Here is a 24,216-nt window from a genome sequence, read left to right on the forward strand (position 1 = left end):
CTTCGCTGTAGATTGGGATGACGTTTTGAGCGGTTTAGGCGAGCGTCTTGCTCTGTTGTGCGGATTGACATTTGTCTTCGCTGAGTGCTCGTATGCGGTGGATGTCGTTTACATGACCAAATTTCTTTCTTTTCAAAAAACGTCTGCAGCTTCACGAGACAGGAAGTGAACTGCTGAAAGTTGTCATAATTTGAGATATATGCAAATTTATTCCTTGGTCTTTTTGCAGTAAAGGTCGTTTTGTTAAATTCTATTCTTCTCTAATATCCATAAAATGATCACTTTAGACGAAATATTCAGGGTTTATGATCAAGCAAACATCTGTTAGTGCTGTTTTTTTTTTGTTTTTTTTTTTTTACTCTAGCACAAGAACAAACTCAGATAGGTCGTAGTGAATCCACCTAGTTTTTGTTCTAATAACTTTTCGCGTAAAGACTGTGGAACCGAGTTATTGAAGTCATTGCATCTAAACGTGAGAAGTAAAATTCTTTATTCTCCGTTTGAAGGAGTCGTGCGTTATTCTCGCACAATTTCTTCCTTTACCAGCTTCTGGTTGGTTGTAAGTAAGTTCTCCTATTGTCTTCGATGCCATTAAGCCACACGATTAATTTTTGACAATCTGTAGATCATCATGATCGCCCGTATTAATTCTCTTTGACTTCCATTTCTATAGAACTCATACTTTTGAATAAGTATTTCTGCTCATGTAAATGACTACCACAGCAACAGCACATACGAATAAATAAGCAGAGCTCGCGTTAATGCAAAATATGGTGCTCTGAAAAAATGTGCAGTTACGCATGGATTACTTATCGCTTGGTAATTGCTGCATTCGTGTGGTCACTTTAACCTCATTAGTCACGGCCAGTAGTAGTAGCGCCGTCCTATATCTGTGGTATTACATGAAACAAATATATTACCTAGTCGCTCCTCATGTTGTCTGTCATACAATGCCAGTGGGCTATTTTGAGACCAAGATTATGCATGCATATGCATTAGATTCGTTACTTCCCTCCTTTAGTCCGTAGCTTTTCATCATTGGTAAAGAATGGTGTGTGAACAGTGCTCTATTTGTTACTGGGGCAAATAATGGCTCTGCATACTGTATGATGATGTCACTGTATGTCTGTGCGTGAAACGCAGTAACGTGTGTTAAATGTTCCATGTTCCTTTGTTTTCAATGCTTTTCTTGTGAAGAGAGTTAATAAATGTGCATGAACAAATCACTATATTTGATATTTTATTTCGTTTTGGTGAATGAATTCTTTTCTATCATGTGCATATGTACAGGACTACAAATGTATGTAAGATACCCTTATTTCCATATCTTGATTATACCTTCTACGCTAGAAGAAACCAGAAAATCAGACTTCAAGCAGAGCACATCGCTGACAGATGTCCTATGTCGAGTTGAGGGTTGTGACTAGAAAAGACAAACGTTGATCACGGTGTTTTTTCTTAAGCTATTTTTTCCCTTATTAAATCTGCAACCAGCAAGCGGTACAACAAAGACAATGGCATACTCAGTTTCTAGGACACCCTTATAAGTATTACCCATGGCACTAGGACCTATGTATGAGGCCTTGTTACACTCGAAATTATATGACTATGTTAATTGCCTTGACCTCAATGACCTGACTGTCAAGGATGAACCTACGCCACAACAACCACAATTTTTGATAAAAGAGGGGCTTTCCCTGATCATCGTTACTGCAGTTGTTAACTGCACTAACAAAACCTACGCTCGAGAACTTGAAGATCATTCAGTGTCCAAACGAGGGAACTTGATTCCTTGCGGGTGTGGCCGTTTATTTCATTTTTTAAACCTGACACTTTAAATCGTTTTCGATTGTTTTCCTATGAAGAACTTACATTACATACTTAATTAAACGTTGAACAATAGCTGGCATCCACAAGGTGCTCACCTACTGCACTAGATTAAGACCTACCCGTAAATCAGGATAACTCCGCAATTTTGTTTGCTCGTTGGGCATGCGAAGCTCATAAATCGTAGCAGGTTGTCCGGCAGACGCTGCCATTTCATTGTAAGCAATTCTATACGGTGATCGTGCTGAAGATCATGAGATTTTGAGAAGTGATGGAACAAGAAGAGAAAGCTCATACCAGTCATCTCTCTTGGTCCACTAATGTACTCGCACAATGGTGCTCGATTTAGATTCCATCTTCGGAGGCTACCTTCACTGTCTCCTGTGTACACGTAGCCAGTTTCTTGACAAACACAAAGAGCAGTTGTTACATTACGAAGATCATCCTGAATACCATAAATCTATGAGAAAGTAGGTTATGTGTATTTATAAAAACCATACATCCGATGCGCTCGACTGCGCGTAAGTGAATGGATCGGAGAGTGAAGGCCAAAGAGCTCTAAAAAAGTTGTGAAACTACATACAGCTGTAACAAATTCAACTTGTATGTATGGTCTATGTCAAAATATAAGCACTCAGTAGAAGTCAGATGCGACTGAGGAATTTCATTTTGTAACTGAATTTTCCAATTATTTAATTATTAGTAATTATTTAACTTTAGACGGCAAGTACACCGCAGTTGGTAACAGGTACCGCTCGGTCGGTACGGTAGGTCGATGGTTCGGAACCGCTTTATGACCGAACAAGAGTTCATAAATTGGTGCCAGCCCTGTCTGGAAACATCAAAACACTAACTTGAGATATTAGGTAGCCTCCGTAAGTTATTGTATAGATAGTATGACTAGACACGCGCTCGTATACCTCAAATGATTCTGAATTGAACTAAATGCGTTGGCTGATCCCAAGTTGATTAACACCAGTATATCCCTTAGTTAGGTGGTTTTATTTCGTTGAAGATTAACTGCACCGCTAACTAACACTGAGGAGTGGAAAGCCTTGGAGTTCGAATTTTAAACTATGAGGGCCTGTTTATTTTGGATTCTGTCAAAATGCTTTTCTTCTTGAGTGCAGTGGAAATAAAGTTCTATTTGACTCAGAAGGTAGAGCGCAAATATGTTTCTGTGATTTAAAAGTGCGCATTCACCGCAAGTAGGACTTCCCGTGTTAATTCTGCTGAAACCGATGTGAACTCAATCAACAAGTCATCGCGAAAAGATAGGATCAGCTGAAAATTTGTCTATTTTGAACAAGAGATTATGATTCTTCGGTCAACGTCGGCAGTAATGGCGAACAGAAAGGAAAAAAGTGCCCTTTCCACATTGGAAAAATTGTTCAACATCTCCGAGAAGCAGAAAGATGTGCCAGTTAGATGTGAAAAAACCCAACACATAAAAGCAAACAGATTTGGTTACAACCCATGCAAATTAACGGCTGCTCAAATTCTTACCGGATTGGTCCTGTAGTCCCCAACTCAAACAAATCAACTTCTCCACGTGATCCGTAGGCGACAAAAACCTAAGAACTGCGCTCATCTACATCAAATTTGGGATATGTGCCCATGTTGAAAATTACAAAAAGTTCTACCTCGGGAGGTGTTTGTCCGACAGCTGGCGATAGCGGGTTTGACCACAATCGCAATGGTAGCAGTCCATGTGGTGTTTTCCATGAAAGAACTTGTACTTGAAACCTGAATAAAATAGATGAGAATTACTTTAGAACCAGAAAGAAAAGAAGACAGGAATTACCTTAAGTCCCATAGCATGAGCTCTTTATTTGTGCTACACATAACCATCCAATTCTCCATAGCGGGATCAACGCAAAACGATGTTACCTTGAGACGTTGTCAAAATATAGTGCATATAAACAATATGAACATTTTTTTTTAGAACTTACTAGACCATGATACTTAACCACTTCTCTTCGCCAAACTTCGTGAAATCCCAAAGGGCCATTTGTTTTGCCAACCCTAAAACATATAAAAAAACATATAATAATAAACGTGGAAGTGCCAACCTTCTCTTTAAATATGATCGTTACCTAAGATCAAGGCAGTATATAACGCCATGATGACTTCTTAAGTAGGTTATATTATTCGACACATGAATCTGTTCTGGTGGTCCTTCAATGCCCGGCAATTGAACCTGGAGTGTTCTTCTTTGAAGAAAAACATAGGAAGTTAATTCAAACACGAGATCCATGGAAACTCATATCATCAACTTAAGATATGCTTCTACCTTACTACTAGAAAGCTGTTGGAGAGAGGTTAGCTACGTGTATTTTGGCTAAAAAAAATTGGCGAATGATATGTCACAGCTTCTAGAACATGAGAAATTCGTCCCAATTAGTGCATTCTTCGTAATTTGTTCGGTCATGCATCTATTTCATTTTCAATTGTCTAACAAATTCTAGTAATCATCTTCTATTATATACTATTATTGAAAGACAAGGGAGCAGTGACAAGTGGCTCAAAATGGTGTCATTATTAACATTATATAACATAAATAATGACTAAGCGCCCACAACCTAGAAGTCATTAAAAGCTAAACCGATCCCTTCTATTCGCAAGTTCTCCTAGAGGTTGGCGCAACAAGTCAAAATTTGACAAGAAGAACATTAACCCTAGCCTTCTAAAAGATTTTAGCAGATAGCTGCGTACAACGTACGCAAGTGATATGAAATGGTCTGTGTTAGCTTTGACTGAACCGTCACTAAATAGGATAAAACTAGTCACTCGAAGTGTTTTCCAGCGAAATAGCAAAATCGACATACTTTTGTTACCACGCGAGGCTCACTACCTCCCACGTCTGTCCACAATACATGACCATCGCCGATAGCCATCGCTAATATTTCATTACTTGCCCAACCAATCGACGCTACTGGATAGTCTAAAAAACAGAATCTTGGAGGGTCAAAAATCCTTCGTAGTACTACAAACCTTTGTTGAATGTGAACGAAGCATCTGAGCGAATATCTCCATAGCTATCAGCTAGAGCGTGACATGAATTCCACAACAAAACTGAACCATCCAGTGACGAAGAAGCAAAACGCATTTGATCCGGTTGCAAGGCTAGCCTAGGAAAATCAGTTATATATCCACTAATTAAGCAAGTGAAGACTGTACGAGCACAGAAGTTGCATAATCAAGGTCGGTGAGCAGTTATACTCATCAATCATTGTCGATCATTATTACATTTTCGTTATGATCGGTCACCATTGGGTGCCGCTACTGGTGTGCATCTACAGTTGGCTCCAATTGGAAACACACCGGACCTAACGTATTTAATCCCGAATAACTGCGGTAGCACGAGATTTATATCAGTATCGATGATATTTAACTGTATGAGTACGGTGCGCATTCTTTTGGGGCAGGAAAAAAGTAAGGGAGGGTGAGTGTCAAACACAGTGTCCAGCAGACGCACTGCACTGTTTGAAAATTTCAACGCTGACTTCAGAATAGAGCAGAAACAATTTGAGATATTGATTTTAAACTGAAAACAAATAAATGTAGACACAGAACTGTCCAAGCGAAACAGACATAAATGAAAGAGAAGGTTCCAGATCAGCTAGACACTTGAAAAGGTTGATTAAGAATGACTACAGAAAATGTCTTGAAAATAATACTCACTGAGTAACCTTGTCAGAATGCTGATGCAATTGCGCTATCAAAGTACCGGAAATCTTTGCGCTTGATGATGCTTGTCTGGAGCTCCTGCAACCAGGACTCTACAGTACTACGGAGAACTATCTTCCATGTAAATAATACGAAAAGACTGGGAATCGTAAAAAAGAAAGAAATATACGACGAATATTCCAAAGAATACGCAATATTTCCGGACCTTCGTTGTCCTCCTCCACCTCCAAACTTCCTATAGAATAATTCACTTTTATGTTGCAGAAGCTCCGCTAATTGGGCGCCACATACGGATGTTCGCACTGAACATTTCATAGTAAGTTTGTCCTTACGAAATATGCATGTTATCCTGCACTCACTAGACCGAGTCTGCATCTGAAGATGAGCTGCATTGCGCTCCTCTGTCGACCTATCTTCACTTAATTTATCGCCATCACCAAACATTTCGTTCCATTCACTGTTCATATCTGCTGGTGCAACTACCTAAAAACTTTTTTCCTCACTGGCAATAGCAATGTACGCAAAGACCGACTTTGTTCTGCAAAGCACTACTGTTCGAGTAGCTGTGTATGTTCCGTCGAACGTTCGCGTGCAACTTTGACGATAAATCAATGATTCCTTTATGCTGTGTGAGCTCCGCTTCCATTCCAGCTCTAAATTTCAACTTTTCGACAATGTTAGTTCTAGCAAATAGCTTTTGATCATTTTTAGTTTTCGAGTGTCGCACACCACTTTGCTATACATATTTTTTGATGGTGACAAACCAAACTCATTACTTCAGATCTTTCAGAAAGTAAGCCAATGATGGGTAAAACTGGGGTAAAACGCACATCTCTTTGATCGCTATAAAAACCCTGCAGTAATTTCGAAATAAATATCGTTCGCTTACGATGGAACAATTCATCAACGTTTACTGTTTTATCCATCATGGTTCAAGGTAATCAACTTCACTAGAAGACTAGCTGGATACTTTTTGAAAAGAAGGTAACAAAAAGTTTCCAAAATCATCTGGAATTCAACGTGTGCAACAAAAAATGGAAAGATGTTACTTACGTTCTTCGGAACTCAGCCATTTTTAAGAGCAGCCGATTGAAATGTGACAATTTCTCGAACAGCTCTGCATCTACACTATCACGTCCAAATATTCGCACAAACCACGAATCGTTGCAGGAGATACTACCACCTCTGAGGCCACGTTCTGGAGTTATGTCACGTTGACAGCGTCCATTGCAAGTAGTCTGCACTTACCTAGGACGAATTGGAGAGCTTCAGTTTGTTCAGTGTTCAACTCGGTCACTTTCTTCCAAGTGTCTCGAGGAATCGGTGGTTTGAGACAGGTTAATATGACCAGCTAAAACAAAATGAAAAACTGAAGATCTTGAAGGACTAGAGGTCAACGTAGGTAACCTTGTTGTTAAGTCGAAGAAGCCCAGTATCACTGAGATACGGGCGCACCATGGGTAACAACCGACATTGTGTATCTGCAAGTGCCCATCGGGAGTCAAGAAGAATCAACAGCTCCACGACGATGAGGCGGATCCATTCATTCTGTGTATAATAATAATAATGATTAAGAACAATTCGAGAACTTTCAACTTCTGAATCTATTTAGAACAAAAAACTGTTGGACTGAGGCTTTAATGAGAAATTTCAAATAAATTCATATTAGTAAGACAACAAAAAGCTTCACTTTAGCTGTACCATCGCTAACTCTCAGCTATATTTTTACAATAGAATCTTGTGAAATATATCTGTTTATGGGTGGAACAAAGAAAAGAGATGACCTTCCAAGAAAAAAAAGGTCAGCAAATTTCTGTACTGAGTGACAATTTTGCATGCATTACATTCGATCATTTGTTGGCACAATAATTTCTAATTTCTAAAAAAATCAACTTTCTTTTTATCCAATGATTTTTTTAAAAAGCTAAACTACCGAAATATTTAAGCGATACATACCGGATGCGATAAGAACGGTAACGCATCTACCAGAAGTTCTAGCACTTCATTACGTTCAAGAACCCCTGTCTCCACGAGCACAATTGTGCAGTGAATAGCGTAGATCACAACTATTTCCTCAAAATCATGTAACCCCTAAAAAGAAAACATTCCATCAATATGAATCGTACACAAATTCGAGAAAAGAAAGAAAATCAACCTGCTGCAGTAGAGGCTTCACGTCAAAGCTGTTTTTTTGAACGCAAATCGGCAACGACTCGAAGAAGGCAGCACGCAATCTCCAATCGCTTTTAACATTCAAAAATGTAATCATGTGGCGAAGAAGTATTTCTCCACCTGGAAATCAATAGTTTATATCCTTCAACGGCTCAAAGAACGCCGCCACAGCGTAATATTACAAATGTCTTAGCGTTTGGTCAGAAACGGTAGCAGTTATGCAAATTATAGGATGCTTCTTGTGCGAAGGGGAAGATGCGCATAGCGTCTGCGCTTATGTTTATTGGCTAAACGATTACGACTGCATCGGAACGTTAACTCCCAACCGTAAGCGAGCTGAAGCAGCCCAAATACTCCGTAAAAGTAAACCAGCCGCATAGCATAAATTACTATTCACAAGGACGACAAACTCCTGATCGGAAACATGCTTCTAGCCTATCCCTCAGTCAAGTGACGTATAGGAACTTGTTCACAAATGATTAGCTGATTAACTGACTTAATACCAAACAAAAGATTGACGGGTTAGTGGTTACATATATATATATATATATATATATATATATATATATAATTTTAGCTTTCGCGTCGCAATAGGTGTATTGAGCCTCCAAACTGAAAGTTGCTGACTCAGTGCGAAGGCTTCGACAACAAAAATGGGAGGAGAAAATTTGCACAAAAAAGGTATCCTCTGGTCGGGCGCCAATCAAAAGTATACTACTAATTCGTAGCAGTAGCTAACCTAGAAAAAGACTGTGGCCATTTCTCACATACCAGCAGAAGTAATCACAATGAAAAAAAAAGAACATTTGGCGCTTACAATTCATTCTTCCAAAAAATGTGTACAATTTCCCCAGTGATTGGCGATTGACAGCACAATGACGGACACTGTTCTCTTGGCTACTGCATAGCATCTCAAACAACTCGCTTAGTGCCTTTTGAAGAGCAGTTTTCTCATCAGCAGCTTGTTGAGCTTCTAGAAAAAAAAACTTATCCACAGTGATAGAGAAGCACATTTCTTCTCACCCGAAATATTTTCAGCACCAGAAAGTTCATCGTCTGCCACTCCACTTCGCAAATTACGACCAACTACATGGAATCTAAAGAAGTAATGTGTGATAACATGTCGATTAATTCTGCCTTCATTATTTCTTGAACACTTGATTTGAAAAAAAAAATAAGCACTTTCAATAATGAGAAAGCAGAACCTGTACGCTGTCTCTGCAAGGTCGCCCAGATTGGTGGCAACAGCGAGAAGAACGAGAGTGGGACAAGGATGCCTTTTGTCAGATAGCATTGATGACTTAAGAAGAAAACCGTGAAAATAAAATTAGAGCTGCCTAACAATTTCGAAGAAAACATAAGTGAAAAGTGCAGTAAAATCGAGTCCTTAAAGAATCACAAGCATTCTATTGTAGGAATCAAATAGACGTGAAATAGTTGTAGTAACTAGTATGAATTTAACAAATTTGCACACTCGATCGGACTATGGCCAACACAGGGATCCACCTACCAATTCAGGTAGTAGATAATCAATGAATATAAGCGAGTCCTCAAAGGTGGTTGGTTCAATAGGTCGAACAAGTTCAGTTATTGAGTAAACTGCCGCTGCTCGTACTTGTGCATCATTTTCGGACAGGCAGGATACCTACAAATTTAAGAGCAACCATAAGTAGTGGCTTAGTGAGAAGTGGGCTTACCAAATAAGGAAGCACTCTTTCGGTTGCTACAACAGGGCTACAAAGTGAAGCCAATTTAACAAGTAAATTCATAGCATCCTGAAAATTTTCAAATAGAAGATATTCAAGAAACGAAAGGGTAACGTTGAATGACTCACAGTTTTGGCAGGGACGCTTCGAAGGACACGGATGTTAGCGGTAATGAGCGAAATAAAAAGTATTGCGTAAGGGCGATTTTCTTCAGATTCAGTGAGACGATCCCAATACGATTTCTCATCACGTTTGAGCCTGCGAACGACCTTGTATGGATAACTGGGAAGAACGAAAGCGAAAAAAAAACAAGAATACATGAAGAACACAAGAAACAAAATACACAAAGAAACACTTCGCAATAACGTCGTCGGGTTCAAGATGAAAAGTAAAGTGGGACTGTTCAAATCCTTCAACCGATTGAGACGTTGTAAGATCTTTGGGGCGGAAAGCGTTGAGATAACTGAAGAACGCATCCAGCACCTTGGGGAAGTGGAAAACCGAACCATCCAGCTAAAAAAATCAACAAGTGCTTTTATCTCTTACAACGAATAGTGTGCGACTCACTACTTGTTGAGCTGTGACTCTCATCGACGGTTCCCGGTTTAACAACATTTTTAGGAGCGGGCGAAACTCAGCAGAAATGTCGAGGAGCAATCTGTAAAAAGCAGTAAATTTAATAGCGCAATAGAATACGGTGAAAGGGAAAAAACAAGACGAAACCCTATGATAGGAAAAATAAAAAAACTAGTGTAGAGAAAGGCGCACAATCGTAAGATAACAGCAATTTTTGCAGTCCGAAGAGCAGTAGAAAGAAAATTTGCATTGTAATTTGGGAATCATTGATCGGTACACGTAAACTTAGGGCCCCAATTACATCTAGATCCTCAACTATGAAAACTAAAGAAAAATAAAGGGGGTTTTCTTAGCTTCACAGTAAAACAATGAAATCCCCGTGACTCATTATCTTCGCAGTAATTGTCAAATTTCTTAATTTTGCAAAAGAACAAATTCATAGGTATCGCTTCATGAAAATAATACGTAATCAAATGGTTGAAATATGAAATACATGAAAACGGATCACCAATCGAGATACAAATAAACAATTTTAAGTCATACGTATGTGAATCGTTTCATCAGATATTAGTCGCAAATAGGAGAGTCCAAAATAGGTCATGAAAACTTATGTTAAATGTAAAGGGACCCAAAGGTAGCTTACATATGCGAGCGCCAGCTTATACGACGTATGTCGTCAAATGCTTCAACAAAATATACAAGCTCATGTCCATTTTGCGCCCTAGCTGCACAAATGAACAGATGTCTTTAATAACAATGCGTACCTTTCCAGGAAAGTTGCTGCTTCACTCGTGGACATCCTTCGATAGTGACACAATTCCCCGTACGAAAAAGGCGGTTTTCCTGATTCATGTAGCAGCTCATAAACAACGCATCCAGCAGCGAATAAATCCATTGAGGGTTCAAGCGACCCTTAGGAACAACTTTTCGGGAATCTTATCATCGATATACTAGTTAAATAGTAGCACCGGAATAATATGTTGGCTTACCAAAAAGCCACTCATCTCCTTTCTCTTTGTGTGTTATTTCATAGTCTACGGAAGAAAGGAAGCGTTCTGGAGCAAGATAGCAGTGTTGATGTCGGCTTGTATCAAAGAAGAAGGTGAATGAAGAAGGGTTATCCTATAAAAAAAGATCTATCTGAAGCTGCTACAAGTACAAAATACAGTGTTCGATGAAAATATGAATCAAAATGCTTACATGGGGGAGATATGTGGGCTTAAAGGGAGCAAAATCTGTGATTTGGAGCCAGTTTGAAGAGGATAGGAGGACATTTTGCGATTTTAAGTCTCCATGACAAACGTTAGCCTTCTGACACTGCGCCACGGCTTTAAAAAGTTGGTAAATGTACCTGAAAGTTATAAAATCCATTATGAGCATTGGAACATGAAAGAAAAATCACCATATTTTCTCCTGTTGAACGATAAAAGGCCGCGTACTTAACCGGTCACACAGGGTTTGTTTTTGAAACGGACGTATAAGGACGGCACATTTGGGGGTGACCTGCAGATCGAGAGAATAAAAAGCAAATAAAGACAAAGCTCTAAAACTTTTGTAAATGTCAGTCATATGATTACAGGAAATTTACAAAAACATTTCTCAGCTCTAAAACCTCCACGTTTTCTTTCACAGTTAGAACTTTGCATAGTGATGTAAGTGAGGCGTTATGTATAATAGCATTAAAATGACATGAAGCACGATGCAATTGCGTAAACGGCTGCGCTCGAAGCGGCTCGGTGCTAGTTAATCCCCATCGATCCGAACCGCTGTAGTCTAACGCACCGCTCCGAACGCAGCAACTTACGCAACTACACCGAGATCTAGGCATTGATCCGACTGTAATTATGCACAACTTTTTTCACTTTCATTGAAGGAATAAGTGGAAGATGAAAGAAATGCAGAGATTAGCATGACCCTCTAAAAGTGGCGATAATACAATTAGGAAAATAGTTGTGTTAGAAAATAACACTTACGTAGATTTTCTTCACTGTACAACAATTTGGGGCGTTAACAAGCGCATCTCGAATTCGGAATATTTCTTTCCTATAAGGTTCGAAGACAACCGGATCTTCCTAAACAGGGACTATATAAACTGGTACGATACGACTACATAAACGTCAATAGCATAGAAAGTGATCAGTATATGATGGCGTCCTAATGTAGCAAAGGAGAGATAGCCAAACAGCAACCGGTGTTAAATAAAGCGAGATTAATTTATACCAGTGACGGTTGCTAAACCATTCCCTAGAAGGATGGAGAAAAGGTACAATAGGTGAAAGCGACATGAAGCTCGGTGCAGCTGCGTAAGTGGCTGCGCTCGAAGCGGCGCTGTTGAACTAGCGGTTGAGATCAAGGTTGGACCATTGAACCAGCAACTGCAGTGGCGAGTGGCCATGGCAAGTGCCTATCTTCGATTCCAACCGCTACGCTTCACCGCACCGCTTCGAGCATAGCCGCTTACGCAACTGCACCAAGCTTCATATCGTTTTTTTCCCGATTATGCCGTCTGTGAAATTAAATCATAAAGAAGTGTTAAAAAATACCAGCAAAAGGAGAAGACTTCAAGCACTACTCATTGGCTTTCCAAGTAGATTACAAATCTCCAAATGCATAAAAAAAATAATTGGAATAATATAAGAACATTACAAAACATTTCTATACATTTCTTTTGTACACAAAAAAATTTCCACCCACTTGTGTAAGAAACACCTTCCAAACGCAAGCCCCTTCGCTATTCTTGCCACGTGCAACTTTCATGAAACGTGTACTTCCAAGACTAAACAGGAATTGTGAAAACTAATAAGATTACAACAGAAACAGAATAAATATTACACGATTCAACTCGCCTTTCTATTGGTTCTCCACATGCTAGATCATTCAGATAATGCTCGACTGGAAGAACATCGGAGGAGCTGGATGAAGAGTGTACGTTGCCCATGCTAATTTTACTCTACAATAGTGATGCTGAGGACAAAAAAATCAGCACATCATAAAAGCCGATGTCTAGCGTGTTGTATCGGCCGGACGCGATACGTCCTTAGTAAAGGCGACCGAATGCTACACCGATCGATGGGACGATAATCGATAGGGAGAAAGCAATGACGTTAGCGGAAAAAAAAACTTTGACTACGATTATGAAGTTGCATAATTTCACAAAAAAAAAACAACAAACGGTTATCAAAAAGCAAAAAAAAAATAGCTTTCCGGAATTCATCGACGCTAGGCCCTATCAAATATTGTAATACACGGTGTTCTATCGAATCGGTATCGGCAAGTGGAACAGGGAGTAATCCTGCTTTGACTGTGCTTAGTTCAATTATATAGCCTCTTAAACAATAAACTTCTTTTTGATACTATATAGTTCTTTTTAATGGTTGGTTTTGTATATACTAGAAGGATATATGGTAGCATTCACAAAAAACCGGGTTTCTGTCATACAAAGTGCTTTTCATTGGGTATCAAAGACGTAGGGGTGGTGAAACATTCCAATCGTCTTTTGGACCATCTGAAAATTATGTTGTGTTTGCAACTTTTAAAATCAAACGTTAGTTAAGAACCGTAAAAAAAGACCTTAATAGAATTGAAGAAAACCCGCCACCTTACATTATACGCAATCAGAACAACAAAAGAGCGAATAAAAATAGAAGAAGCTACATACCCGTATACGAAATCGTCTGGTACCGTAGAAACAGAAATGTTTATTAACTGAGGGGTTCTGTACTATTTCTGACTGCTTAAATGAATAGTCCGCTTCACGATACACTTCTTGGGCTAAATGTTGTCGACACCAAGTCCATCCGAACTCTAAAACAAATAATGGAATAAAATATGCCAACGGACTACACGATCTTTGTAAATATATTCCCTTGGAAGAATAATCATCAAAATACAGCACTGCTGTCAATCACAAATAGTGCGCTCGAGACGAAATAGATTGCTCTGTCGTCATTGTTCCAATAGCGTCTGAGGCTTCATGTTTTTCAGGATTTGGAATTTGAATACTCATTTTGTTTGCTTTTGTTTATTCTCTTCCTCCAGTGTGATTTCACGGGATTTGTCGCGGTGATCACGCGTTAGTACTAGGAATTGTAGGAACGCCTTTAGTAGAGTACCGTATGTCTACATTCTAGCTGTGCTTCTACTTCCATTCATCGGCGGTTTATGGCAGTAGGAATCTGAACTGATCATGCATATTAAAGAGGTATGTTTCGTTTGGGAGTGATCCGAACTGTTGCATTGCGATACTGGACAGCGTTTTCTCGCTTAAGGTTAACATCACCGGATTCCGGAGCTACCGCGAAGTGACAAGCATCGATAGTTTTTCACCGCGCCACAACGTAATTGTTGGTCGCAATGGAAGTGGGAAATCGAACTTCTTCTTCGGTTAGTTGCTCAAATTAATGTGTTTAAACAGTTTTGGGTAGTGTGCTTTTGCTTATTGCGTGCGAGAAAAATGAAAGAAAAGGTGGTCCATTCCTTACATTGATGAGACTGTGAGAATGACGAAATTAAAAGATAGGTTTAAACAAGCCTTGTAGCTTAGCTGGTATACATCTTGGAGAAAGAAAAGATTACAGTCTTAGGTGAGTATTGTCTTACAGCACATCTTCTAGTAAATATTTATCGCAACAGTTTTTGAAATGCATATCTGGGCAGATCAATGTAATTTGGGTTCTTATTTTATGGCATTATCAAATTTGTCAGCCTGCTCTTTAAAGAAGGTGAAGGAATGAAACTTCCAAAAATTGTTCCTAGGGGTGCGATTAACCATAGCGATGCCATCGATGACAAGGCGTGGAGGACCCTTCCTTAGAATTATAGTTCCAACAGTAGAAACGTATTTATTTGGCTGCTGTTGAGTAAATTGCTATGAAATGTCGAAGCAATGAAGGATTAAAACATGGACGCGTACGGGAGAATCATAGAAGTGTAACTGATTCATGGAGAAATTCACAGTCCAAAAAGTCCAGTATTTTTGGTTGTAAAAGAGTTGTATTTCTTATGTTTTCGAAACTGGAAAACTTTTTCATTTGCGCTCTGATTTTATTAAGCATTTAGAGAACTTTTATTCAGCCTACTTTTGACTGCATCTTACAGCCATTCAATTCGTATTGAGTGATGAGTTCAGTCATCTTCGGTCTGAACAAAGGATGGGAGTATTGCATGAAGGCACTGGACCTCGCATCAACACGGCTCGTGTTGAAATTGTCTTCGACAACACTGATAGACGAATCCCGGCTGTATGTTTAAAAGAATTTGCGACTTCTTATATGATCTTTCTTAGTTATTCCTACTTTTTTTTAAGATAGAGGCTACTGAAGTACGAGTTGTTCGCCAAGTCGGCCAAAAAAAGGATCAGTACTATATCGATGGCAAGATGGTACCTCGAGCTGAGGTGAGGCTCTTTTGTACTTAATTAGCACTACTAATGATTTTGTACAGTCATTTTCATTTTGTGTCTTGTTCCTATTTAGGTTGTGAATCTAATGGAATCTGCAGGTTTCTCACGATCCAATCCCTATTACATTGTCAAACAAGGTAAAATTAATGAGTTGGCAACGGCTCCCGATTCCCACAGGTACTAGCCGAACATCAATACGCTATACATACTATCTTTTTGAGTGTATCTTGTTGAACCCTTCGGCAGAAATCTCTTTTTCCTAGGCTCAAGCTTCTTCGTGAAGTAGCTGGTACTCGAGTTTACGACGAAAGAAAAGAGGAGAGTCTGAAGATTTTGAAAGAAACACGTACGAAATACTTTACTCAGAAGCATTCTTTTTTTTTACTCAGAACGATGTTTTTTCGAGTGTGTTATTCATGCTTTTTAGATAACAAAACAAAAAAGATCGAGACTTTATTGTCGTATATCGATGAACGCCTAAAGACACTTGAAGAAGAGAAGGAAGACCTTAAAGAATACCAAAAATGGGACAAAATGAAGAGGTCGATAGAATATACCATCTACGACACTGAGGCAAATGAAACCCGAAAAAAGCTGGAGAGGTTGCTTGACCAAAGAGAAGAACTTAGCTCTCGACAGACGAAGGTACTTATTAACATTACTTTTATCTCCGCTTAAGGTAGTTCCATCATTTTCATAGGTGAGCAGTGAGCTTGTTGAAGTTCAAGCGCGTGGTGTTCGCGCAAGTGCAGAGCAGAGAAAATTGGAAGCGCGCTTCAAGGGTATGAAGGAAGAGAAGGCAGGTTTTGATGCATCACAGAACGTGTTTGGAATTGAAGATAGAAAATTGTTTAGGAAGCTCTGGTAGCGGAGCAGGCTGAACGATTTGAAAAGAAGGCCGAGCTTGCACTGCTTATCAATGATTTGAAGGAAGATGTTGAGAAGTATGTTTTTGATAGACTTGGACTATTGTCTCTTCCCTTTTTGTTCCTCTCTTCTTTATTGCCTTCTTTCATTTTCTCCAACTTGTGTAACTCCACCGCTTTTTCAGTTCGATATCTTTACACCTTAATCTTTTTGTATCACTGTTGGATATTTTGTTTCACTTTTCTTGCGAGTTTCATTAGAATAATACTTAATATCAACAGTCTATACTGAGCTAAAATTTTTGTACAATTCCAAGATGTATCCTGATGCTGTATTATATCACACTATTTTAATGCAGTTTTGCTTTTTTGATAATATTTCAGGGAAAAGAGCGGCCGCAATAGAGCAGAGGATGTTCTTAATCAAGTTAAAGCGGAGATTCGTGAGAAAGAGGAGGAATTAGAACGAATATGCCCAAAATATCAGGTTCAACCTCTGTCTTTATTATATGCTCGACGGAATTTCATTTCCTTAGTTATTTATTATTCTTAAGTCTGCAAATGGAAGATTTTCCAGATGTAAAAATTACCTTTCAGAAGCTTGTCGAAGAAGAGTCAGCCTTATCTTCTGACATACGTATCGCCGAAACAAGATCAAAAGAACTGTTCGCAAAACAGGGCCATAAGTGTGTATCTTGCATCTTTGCTTTGCTTTGCTTTATAAACTAATTTAGTTTTTTTTTTGGTTATTTTTAAATACTTTATTGATTTTGTCTCTTTACAATTCCTATTTTAGAATTTTTCATCCCTAGCTGTTTTTTCACCTATTCCGTAGATCAAGTTGTGCAGTTTCATGTACTAATTTTATTGTTGTCCATCTTTTCATCGGAACTTTCTACATTTTTTTTTAGCCAAAAGCCATACTTCCTAACCTTTCTTTCCATAGCCTTCTTTCTAGCCATACTTACTAACCTTTCTTTATATCGTTTATTGATCTACTATATTGCTTTTTTTAACTTAAAATCTTATAGGTATGAGAAATACTTACCGTTATTGCCTTTATTTGTAATTTTTCTAATTCTATAGCTATCTGCATACCCTTTTCATTTATCTATTACCTTAACAAATATGTTTGCAGGGATCAGTTCAAGACGGCAGAGGAGCGAGATGCATTTCTTCGGCGTGAAGTTCGTCATATTTCTCGACAAATCGCGGATACAGAAGAACAGATAACTGACATCGAGAAAAGCTTGGAAGATGAGACTCGTGAAGAGGAGCAATTAACAGTTCATGTACAGGTAACTGGTTCACCAGCACCTTCCTGTTATTTGAAATTAGATGTCTCTTCAATTAGGAACTTGGTGTCGAGTTACAAGAGAATCACATCCGAATGGACAAAGCTAGTTCGGAGCATGGTCGTCTGAAACAAGAGTTTGATAGAGCTATGGTGGCCCAACTGTGAGAAGAAAATTTTTAAATTAAATGAAGGATTTTCACTTCCAACACAGTTCTTATGAAGTCATGCGAATTCCTATTTCAGTGATGCGACTCGTGAGGAGAAATCAGTGCGGGAACAGTTGGCTACAATGAATGCTGAGCTATCTCAAATGGAACAGCAGATGCGTTATTTAGCGCCAAGGGTGATTTTTCTTTTTTGCAAATGGAGAGAGGATTCTTCAAATTGTAGTGGAAAAATCTTTTGTAAATGTTATTTACAAATTACTGCTGTCCACATCGAGTGCTGGTGAATTAACTTTTGGAAATAGGAAACGCTAATTATATTTTTTTTTATTGAAACTGAAACCAAGACTGCATGGTGACAGAGATCCCGAACTGCTTTCTTTTTTCTCGGTCTAACCGACAGTTCATTTCCAGAGATGGTTTCCGTTTCTTACCAGAATTTTCTTGCTGTAAATTCTGCATGACCAAGTCCAAATTTTTCTGCGTGGTCAAGTATGCGAAGTATCAGCACTTCTTGATTAATCTTCTAATACGATGTCACCTACGGACGAAAAGTTTAATTTATCCTTTTTAGCTTGTTGATAAAAAGAAGCAATACATGCAGAAAAATATCTTCTAACCATTTGTTGGTTTATAAGGACCATTAACCTACCAATCATGTGTTCAGTCAATTACAAACGGTGTCGAAGGAGTGCGAAGAATCATTCAGTGGTTCCGTGACAATAACGACGATGGTAGACACGACGATGTTATTAACGGATATCACGGTAGGTAAAATTGTTACCACTTGTTCATTTTTGTGATTAACTACTTCCTTGACTCAGGCCTTTTATTGGATCTCATTGACTGTGAGCCTATCTACTTTCAAGCTGTAGAAATCACCGCCGGATCTCGTCTCCTGTTTCATGTGGTTTCAGATGACAGGTGCAGTTGAACATTCTGGTTTCCTAGGATTGAGATCGTATTATTACAATTTTAGAGTGGCTCTCAAAATTATGAAACAGTTTAACCAACAAAATCTGCCTGGTGAATGCAATTTTTTTCCTGTTAATAGGATTGTGGCTCCTCCTCGGAAGGAGTATCAAGATGCTGTGAGTTTTTTTTTTTCACTACTCATGTTGTAATGTGGAAGATTACGATATCATTACTCCTTCTCTTTTCTATGTGTCGTATCTTGGCTTTTTTAGCCAAGTAGGTGAACAATTCATAAAATTTTTTAAATCCATCACTAATTTTCCAGGATGGTCGCGCCATCTTGGATGTATTCGATTATGATGAGTATTATGATGCTGTGTTCCGCAATGTGTTTGCCTGTTGGTGAACTTGTACTCTTGAATTATGTGTTTTCTTTTTTGTAGCACGAAAATGTTTAGGTACTGCTATCGTTCGTGATCTCCACCTCGGAGCTCGCTTTGCGAGAAGTGAAGGTTTTGATTGTGTGACACTTGATGGTGATCAGGTTAATTAGTTCTTATTAGTTCCCATTATTCCTTCTTTTATTGCCTTAGGTTATTTCCCTTCAGCCTCATCTGATAAAGTTTTTTTTGTTTAAGATCTCTAGACGTGGAGCTCTCACTGGTGGTTATATAGACACAAAACGATCGAAATTAGAATTGCACAAGAGTATTCGTGCGCAGCAGATGAATCGCGATCAGCTGCAGGTAGGTGTTGCACACTTTAAAATTTGTTAATCGATGCAATACAGATTAGGTCTGTGGTTTTGGTTTCTAGGCTACACTAGTGGAAATTCAACGGAAAGTGAATGAAAAGATGAGTGCTGTAGAAAAAATACAAATGGAGATCGACAAGGTATGTGTGACCTTCGTGTTCTCAATGTTTAGTTTTTGTCAAAACAGATCGAAAGTAACTTTATCTATTCCGATGAAAGATATAATGTCTTCGAGTCTTTCTCTGTCTCACTTGGACTTATTAGAAGAGTTTAAACTATCACATTGAAACATGATTATCAAGATTAGTTTTAAGCTAATAACTAATGAGAGTGGACAAGCATTTAACTCCGGGTTTAGCAACTTACTTTTACTGAATTTGATTCGTTTCTGTTAAAAAGTTTGATACGTTTAGGCTGACAACGATATGCGCGTTTACAAGCAACAACACCGGAATCTTACAGAGAAGAAGCGCTACGCAAGTGAACAGCTGCATGCGATGGGAAGAAACCGTGAACCGAAGGTGCTAAAACATCCAATCATTCTTCACTCACTGCTTGAAGGAGCCTTTTCAAGTAATTAATTTTAGAAAGCTCAGCTGCTCAATTTGCGAAATCGGGTTCGCGAGCTGCGTGCACAGTTGGAAGGATACGAAGAGCAAATTGGATCTGAGTTCCTTTCTCAGCTCAGTAGGAATGAGCAGGCTGAGTGCGAGCGGTTACAGGTGTCTAGCCGCTTTCTATGTCATTTGATGGTTGATTTTTGTCCAATTGTACTACTTTTCTATTGTAGAGAGACATATTGGAGAAAAAGCACAAGTTGGAACAAGTATCAAAGGAACGGAGCGCACTCGAGACTACAAAGCAACGACTTGAAAATCAGCTCACTACGAATTTGCTTCGCAAGCGAGATAGTCTAACGGCGGTAAGTGTTCCAAACAAGTTTCATTCTTCTGACTATTGTCCCCTGACAGAGGTGTTTGGCGTGCTGTGAATGTAGAAATATAATCTTTTCATCCCTTATGGAAGTATTGTCCACTGATTATTGTCCACAAAATTTACGCAGCTCCTATTTTGCCTGACGAATACTTTGCCAATTTACTACCGAAGTAATGAACTTGCTTTCAGAGAATCAGTGACATCGCAGTTGACGAAAAGCGGCATAACTTGCAGGCTGAGTCCGCTGAGCTCAACTCCGTCATCCAGAGGTGCATTTATTGTGATACTTGGAAAAAAAAACTTTTGATCTGTACTGTTATAGACTTAACGAGATCGTCCGTCGAATTGCTGAGTTAGATGAGTGCCTTATGGAGTATGATGAAAGCGCAGAGAAGTTGAATAGAGAACTAGAGGACGTTCAGGTTTGCTTGTGATTTACTTTTAGGTTGTATAAGGCAAATGTCGTCTAATTTTGATTACGTTTAAGGGTGTTTGTTTTTTCAGGAACAACAGAAGGATTTAGAAGCACAATTGGCAGACTTCTCCAAACAAGCAGACATAATTTTCACGAAACAGAGCACATTACAGTCGAAACGTGAAGAAAATGTGAAGAAGGTGTGTTTAGGGTATCTTTATGTTCATAGGTAACTTATTCACAAGAAAGTTTTTTTTTTAGATTCGTGAACTTGGCTCGTTACCGACGGATGCATTTTCGAAGTATCAGGGGCTGTCAACAAAGCAGCTGGACAAAAAGCTGGCTGAGTGTATGCATGAGTTAAAGAAGTATGAGAATGTCAACAAAAAGGTAATTTCTTTCTCCGTTATATATTGAAACGTCTGACATTGTTTGATGTTTCGTTTTATAGGCTTTGGATCAATTTGTGCAAGCAGCATCACAAAAAGAAGACCTTACGAAGCGAATGGAAGAGCAACAAAAGAGTCAGAAGGTTCATTTACATTTCCACTATGGGTCCTCTCGTCCTAAAAATCCTGAGTTTTCTGCGGTAATCTTATACGTCTTTCAGTCTATTGAGGACCTTCTGCAAGTTTTGGATACAAGGAAGTATGAGGCGATCCAGCTCACTTTTAAGCAGGTCTCATTGAATATCTTGGACCAATATTTGCATGAAACTGATTTCATTTTTGTTAATGCACTTTCGTTTTGGTCATTCAATAACAACTCAATCATTTTTCTAGGTATCCAAAAATTTTGCTGAAGTGTTTCAAAAGTTAGTCCCTAATGGGAGCGGTTCTTTGGTAATACAAATGGGTAAAGATGTAAGTTCTTTTTGTCTCTCATTTTGACAGATGAGACTCATTAGTTACTTTCATTCCAGGAATCGATGGATACATCACAACCTGATCAAGCTCTTCATTTAGTGGAAAACTTTGTTGGAGTTGGAATAAAGGTACCATGATTATACTTATTTTCTATGCCAATACTAATACCTAAAGAATAGTGCTTCTCTTATCTATGTCTTCTGTTGCTTATTGTGGCATTAGGACAGCATACCACGGAACTGATGATGTTAGAGATCTTTCCGCAAAAAGTTAGAATGATCTAGTCCGCCTAATCATCCTGAGAAACGGCGTTCTACGAATTTTCCTACGACACACCCTATAAGCTCAATCTTTGGTCGATTCTTTCAGCTTATACATTGATTCAACTTGAACACGTCGCCGGGGAGACCCTCACTGATTATCGTCCGCTTGCTCGCAGACGCTGCCAGCGTACTAAGGTGACGCGTTATAAGGTGGTGTAGGAAAATTCGCACAGGAATGACGTTTCCTACGCCGTTTCTATGAACGATTAGGAGGAATTGATCGCAGTCACGTTCATACTCGTAATCTACATCCTCTGCGCTAGCTTTTCGCAGAGAGATCCTTACATAGTCGGTTTTGTGGTATGCTGCCTCTAATTTCTGTTTGGTCGATTGCGCTCATACGAGACATTGTTTTTAATGCCTTGATATCGTAGGTTAAATACTCACTGAATTATAAGTAGGCCTTCTAGATTGTCTCTGTAGGTTTCCTTCAATGGCAGCTCCGAAACGAGAGAAATGGTGCAGCTCTCTGGTGGTCAGAAGTCACTAGTAGCACTTGCTCTCATATTCGCTATTCAAAAGTGTGATCCCGCTCCTTTCTATCTATTCGATGAAATTGACGCAGCTCTAGACGCGCAACACAGGAAGGCCGTAGCAGGTGAACATCATTTCGAATACTACGATTTCGTGAGGATAATCCTGAGTTGCATTTCTTCAGACATGATTCATGAGCTCGCGGAAAACGCACAGTTCATAACAACCACTTTCCGACCTGAGCTTTTGGAGTCAGCTGAGAAGTATTATGGTGTGAAATTCAGGAATAAGGTGAGTGGAATTACAGCAATTTTTAATGCGTAAATCATTAATAGTCTACGAAAGGAAGATCATTTTCTGAGTTATTCAATTTTATTCTGCCTGTCTCTGGTTGGTTTCTATTCCCATAGTTATACGTTCATCCCTGAAACTGCTTTTTCAAAATTGCTGAACTTCAAAGATATCTCAGCTTTACCACTTAATTCCTCATCCTTGAATACCATGATACGCTCTTCCCCACGTAATTTTTTTTTCGACGAAAAGTAGATGATGGTTATTTGAGGACCTTCTTCTTTGTTCAAGAGTTCATGCAGAAACCCCAACATTTCAAACCTTAGCTACCGATCTTTGAAAGTGATTAGGATCTTTCATAAAGTTTTTTTTTTAGTGGAAGATACTTAATCTCTGAAAGGTCCTCGAAAGAAAATGCCTCATACGCTTACTCCAGTCCATCCTCAAGATGCAAATACCAAATTTGAATTGCGCAATGTTCCATGAAAAATCGTTCCTCCGCTGACTTTTCAATAACCTGGTTCAAACTGACACGTTGAAGCCGAATATTCTTGAGATGTGAAGCCAGTTCTGTTTTACTATTTGTCCGCTACTTGGCGATGTTCTCATCGCATTGACCGACTCAGCGAAGTTTTTGCGCAAACGTATGGCTATATCTCTGATTGTTTCTTATTTCAAATTGATCGTTTGGTTGTGCAGAAAGCGGCCAGCTCGCTTCTCATGTTGGACTACCAGCGACCGTTAATGCCTCATCTTTTTTCTAATTGTAGTAGGGCTTTCTCTGTCAAATGTCAATGTCTGAATAATGCGTTTGGAGGTGGGAATATCTAAGTTGTTTAAAAGATGTTCTTTTCTCGGAGAATACGAGCTAATGAGTTGCATATGCTTTAGCTCTTTCTTCACCAAGGAGTTGCAAGCAGCATTGTAAAAAAATGATTAGTCCCCTTTCGCATTTAAGATCAGAGACTATTGTTCACTGTTTTTGCTACATTTGTATGAACAATCAGTCCAAATCTCATTGAGAGTGTTCATTTTAAATTTTGTCTTACAGGTTTCCCACATCGACGTTGTTACAAAAGAACAAGCTTATGACTTTGTTGAAGACGACACCACTCATGGATAGAACAATACGAGAGTAATAGCTTACTAGCAGATTCTGTACCATATATTTCAATTATCTTTGCTTACACTTTGTAGGTTGTAAACTACAGTCTTTTATAACTTTAATGATGAGGTGATTGCTGTACTATAGTCATTTTATTGCCTAGACCTGTTCTGTATATGTTAATACAAGCAACCGTAAGGGTAATCTATTCTTGTACAATTGATCTCTTAATAAATGCTGAGGAATAGAGAATCTGAAAACTAACGGGATTTGCAAGAAAAGGGCGTTTAATTGAGTGCAATACAATGATGGAGCGCAATCTAAGCTCACATTCATAGCCGTCAAAGGCACCACTAATAAACTACTGAGTCAAAACATTGGTGAAATATAGTAGTCTTCATTGAAATTGAAAGCAGGGTATCGCAATTCAACGTGGTA

The 24,216-nt window shown here is 38.9% G+C and overlaps 2 protein-coding genes across 3 annotated transcripts; one reads left to right on the top strand and one right to left on the bottom strand.

Moving 5' to 3' along the window:
• Window positions 1-1,315: 1,315 nt before the first annotated feature.
• RB195_019934 (uncharacterized protein) lies at window positions 1,316-13,977 on the bottom strand (the record flags this gene model as incomplete). Of its 2 annotated transcripts, XM_064188011.1 has the most annotated exons (37): window positions 1,316-1,423; window positions 1,950-2,071; window positions 2,125-2,272; window positions 2,328-2,385; window positions 3,334-3,401; window positions 3,471-3,573; window positions 3,632-3,717; window positions 3,780-3,852; window positions 3,924-4,027; window positions 4,656-4,771; window positions 4,822-4,958; window positions 5,512-5,595; window positions 5,723-5,819; window positions 5,877-6,000; window positions 6,050-6,170; window positions 6,571-6,715; window positions 6,766-6,868; window positions 6,925-7,065; window positions 7,474-7,608; window positions 7,673-7,809; window positions 8,507-8,662; window positions 8,713-8,786; window positions 8,895-8,989; window positions 9,200-9,334; window positions 9,387-9,464; window positions 9,524-9,653; window positions 9,751-9,908; window positions 9,963-10,053; window positions 10,736-10,883; window positions 10,961-11,093; window positions 11,172-11,322; window positions 11,374-11,474; window positions 11,945-12,043; window positions 12,666-12,747; window positions 12,818-12,921; window positions 13,630-13,810; window positions 13,880-13,977. In XM_064188011.1, the coding sequence occupies 37 exons, from the start codon at window positions 13,975-13,977 to the stop codon at window positions 1,316-1,318; spliced, it is 4,224 nt and encodes a 1,407-aa protein (XP_064043891.1). The 2 variants fall into 2 exon arrangements, with proteins under 2 accessions (XP_064043891.1, XP_064043892.1); XM_064188010.1 differs by lacking the exons at window positions 13,630-13,810; window positions 13,880-13,977 and having other exon boundaries at window positions 12,818-12,909.
• A 180-nt stretch (window positions 13,978-14,157) lies between these two features.
• RB195_019935 (uncharacterized protein) lies at window positions 14,158-23,796 on the top strand (the record flags this gene model as incomplete). The annotated part of the gene is made up of 35 exons (XM_064188012.1): window positions 14,158-14,172; window positions 14,240-14,354; window positions 15,069-15,211; window positions 15,277-15,366; window positions 15,446-15,549; window positions 15,636-15,718; window positions 15,800-16,017; window positions 16,073-16,175; window positions 16,232-16,316; window positions 16,623-16,725; window positions 16,836-16,924; window positions 17,377-17,536; window positions 17,593-17,696; window positions 17,779-17,878; window positions 18,367-18,466; window positions 18,524-18,623; window positions 18,679-18,790; window positions 18,940-19,012; window positions 19,073-19,158; window positions 19,253-19,360; window positions 19,431-19,508; window positions 19,782-19,889; window positions 19,956-20,090; window positions 20,159-20,290; window positions 20,494-20,573; window positions 20,627-20,726; window positions 20,809-20,919; window positions 20,981-21,109; window positions 21,171-21,251; window positions 21,330-21,398; window positions 21,502-21,582; window positions 21,642-21,713; window positions 22,332-22,506; window positions 22,567-22,673; window positions 23,725-23,796. 35 exons carry the CDS (start codon window positions 14,158-14,160, stop codon window positions 23,794-23,796), a joined length of 3,621 nt encoding a protein of 1,206 aa, XP_064043893.1.
• Between the last annotated feature and the right edge of the window lie 420 nt (window positions 23,797-24,216).

Source organism: Necator americanus, chromosome II (genome assembly GCF_031761385.1).
Source record: "Necator americanus strain Aroian chromosome II, whole genome shotgun sequence".
NCBI classification, from domain to species: Eukaryota; Metazoa; Nematoda; class Chromadorea; order Rhabditida; family Ancylostomatidae; genus Necator; species Necator americanus.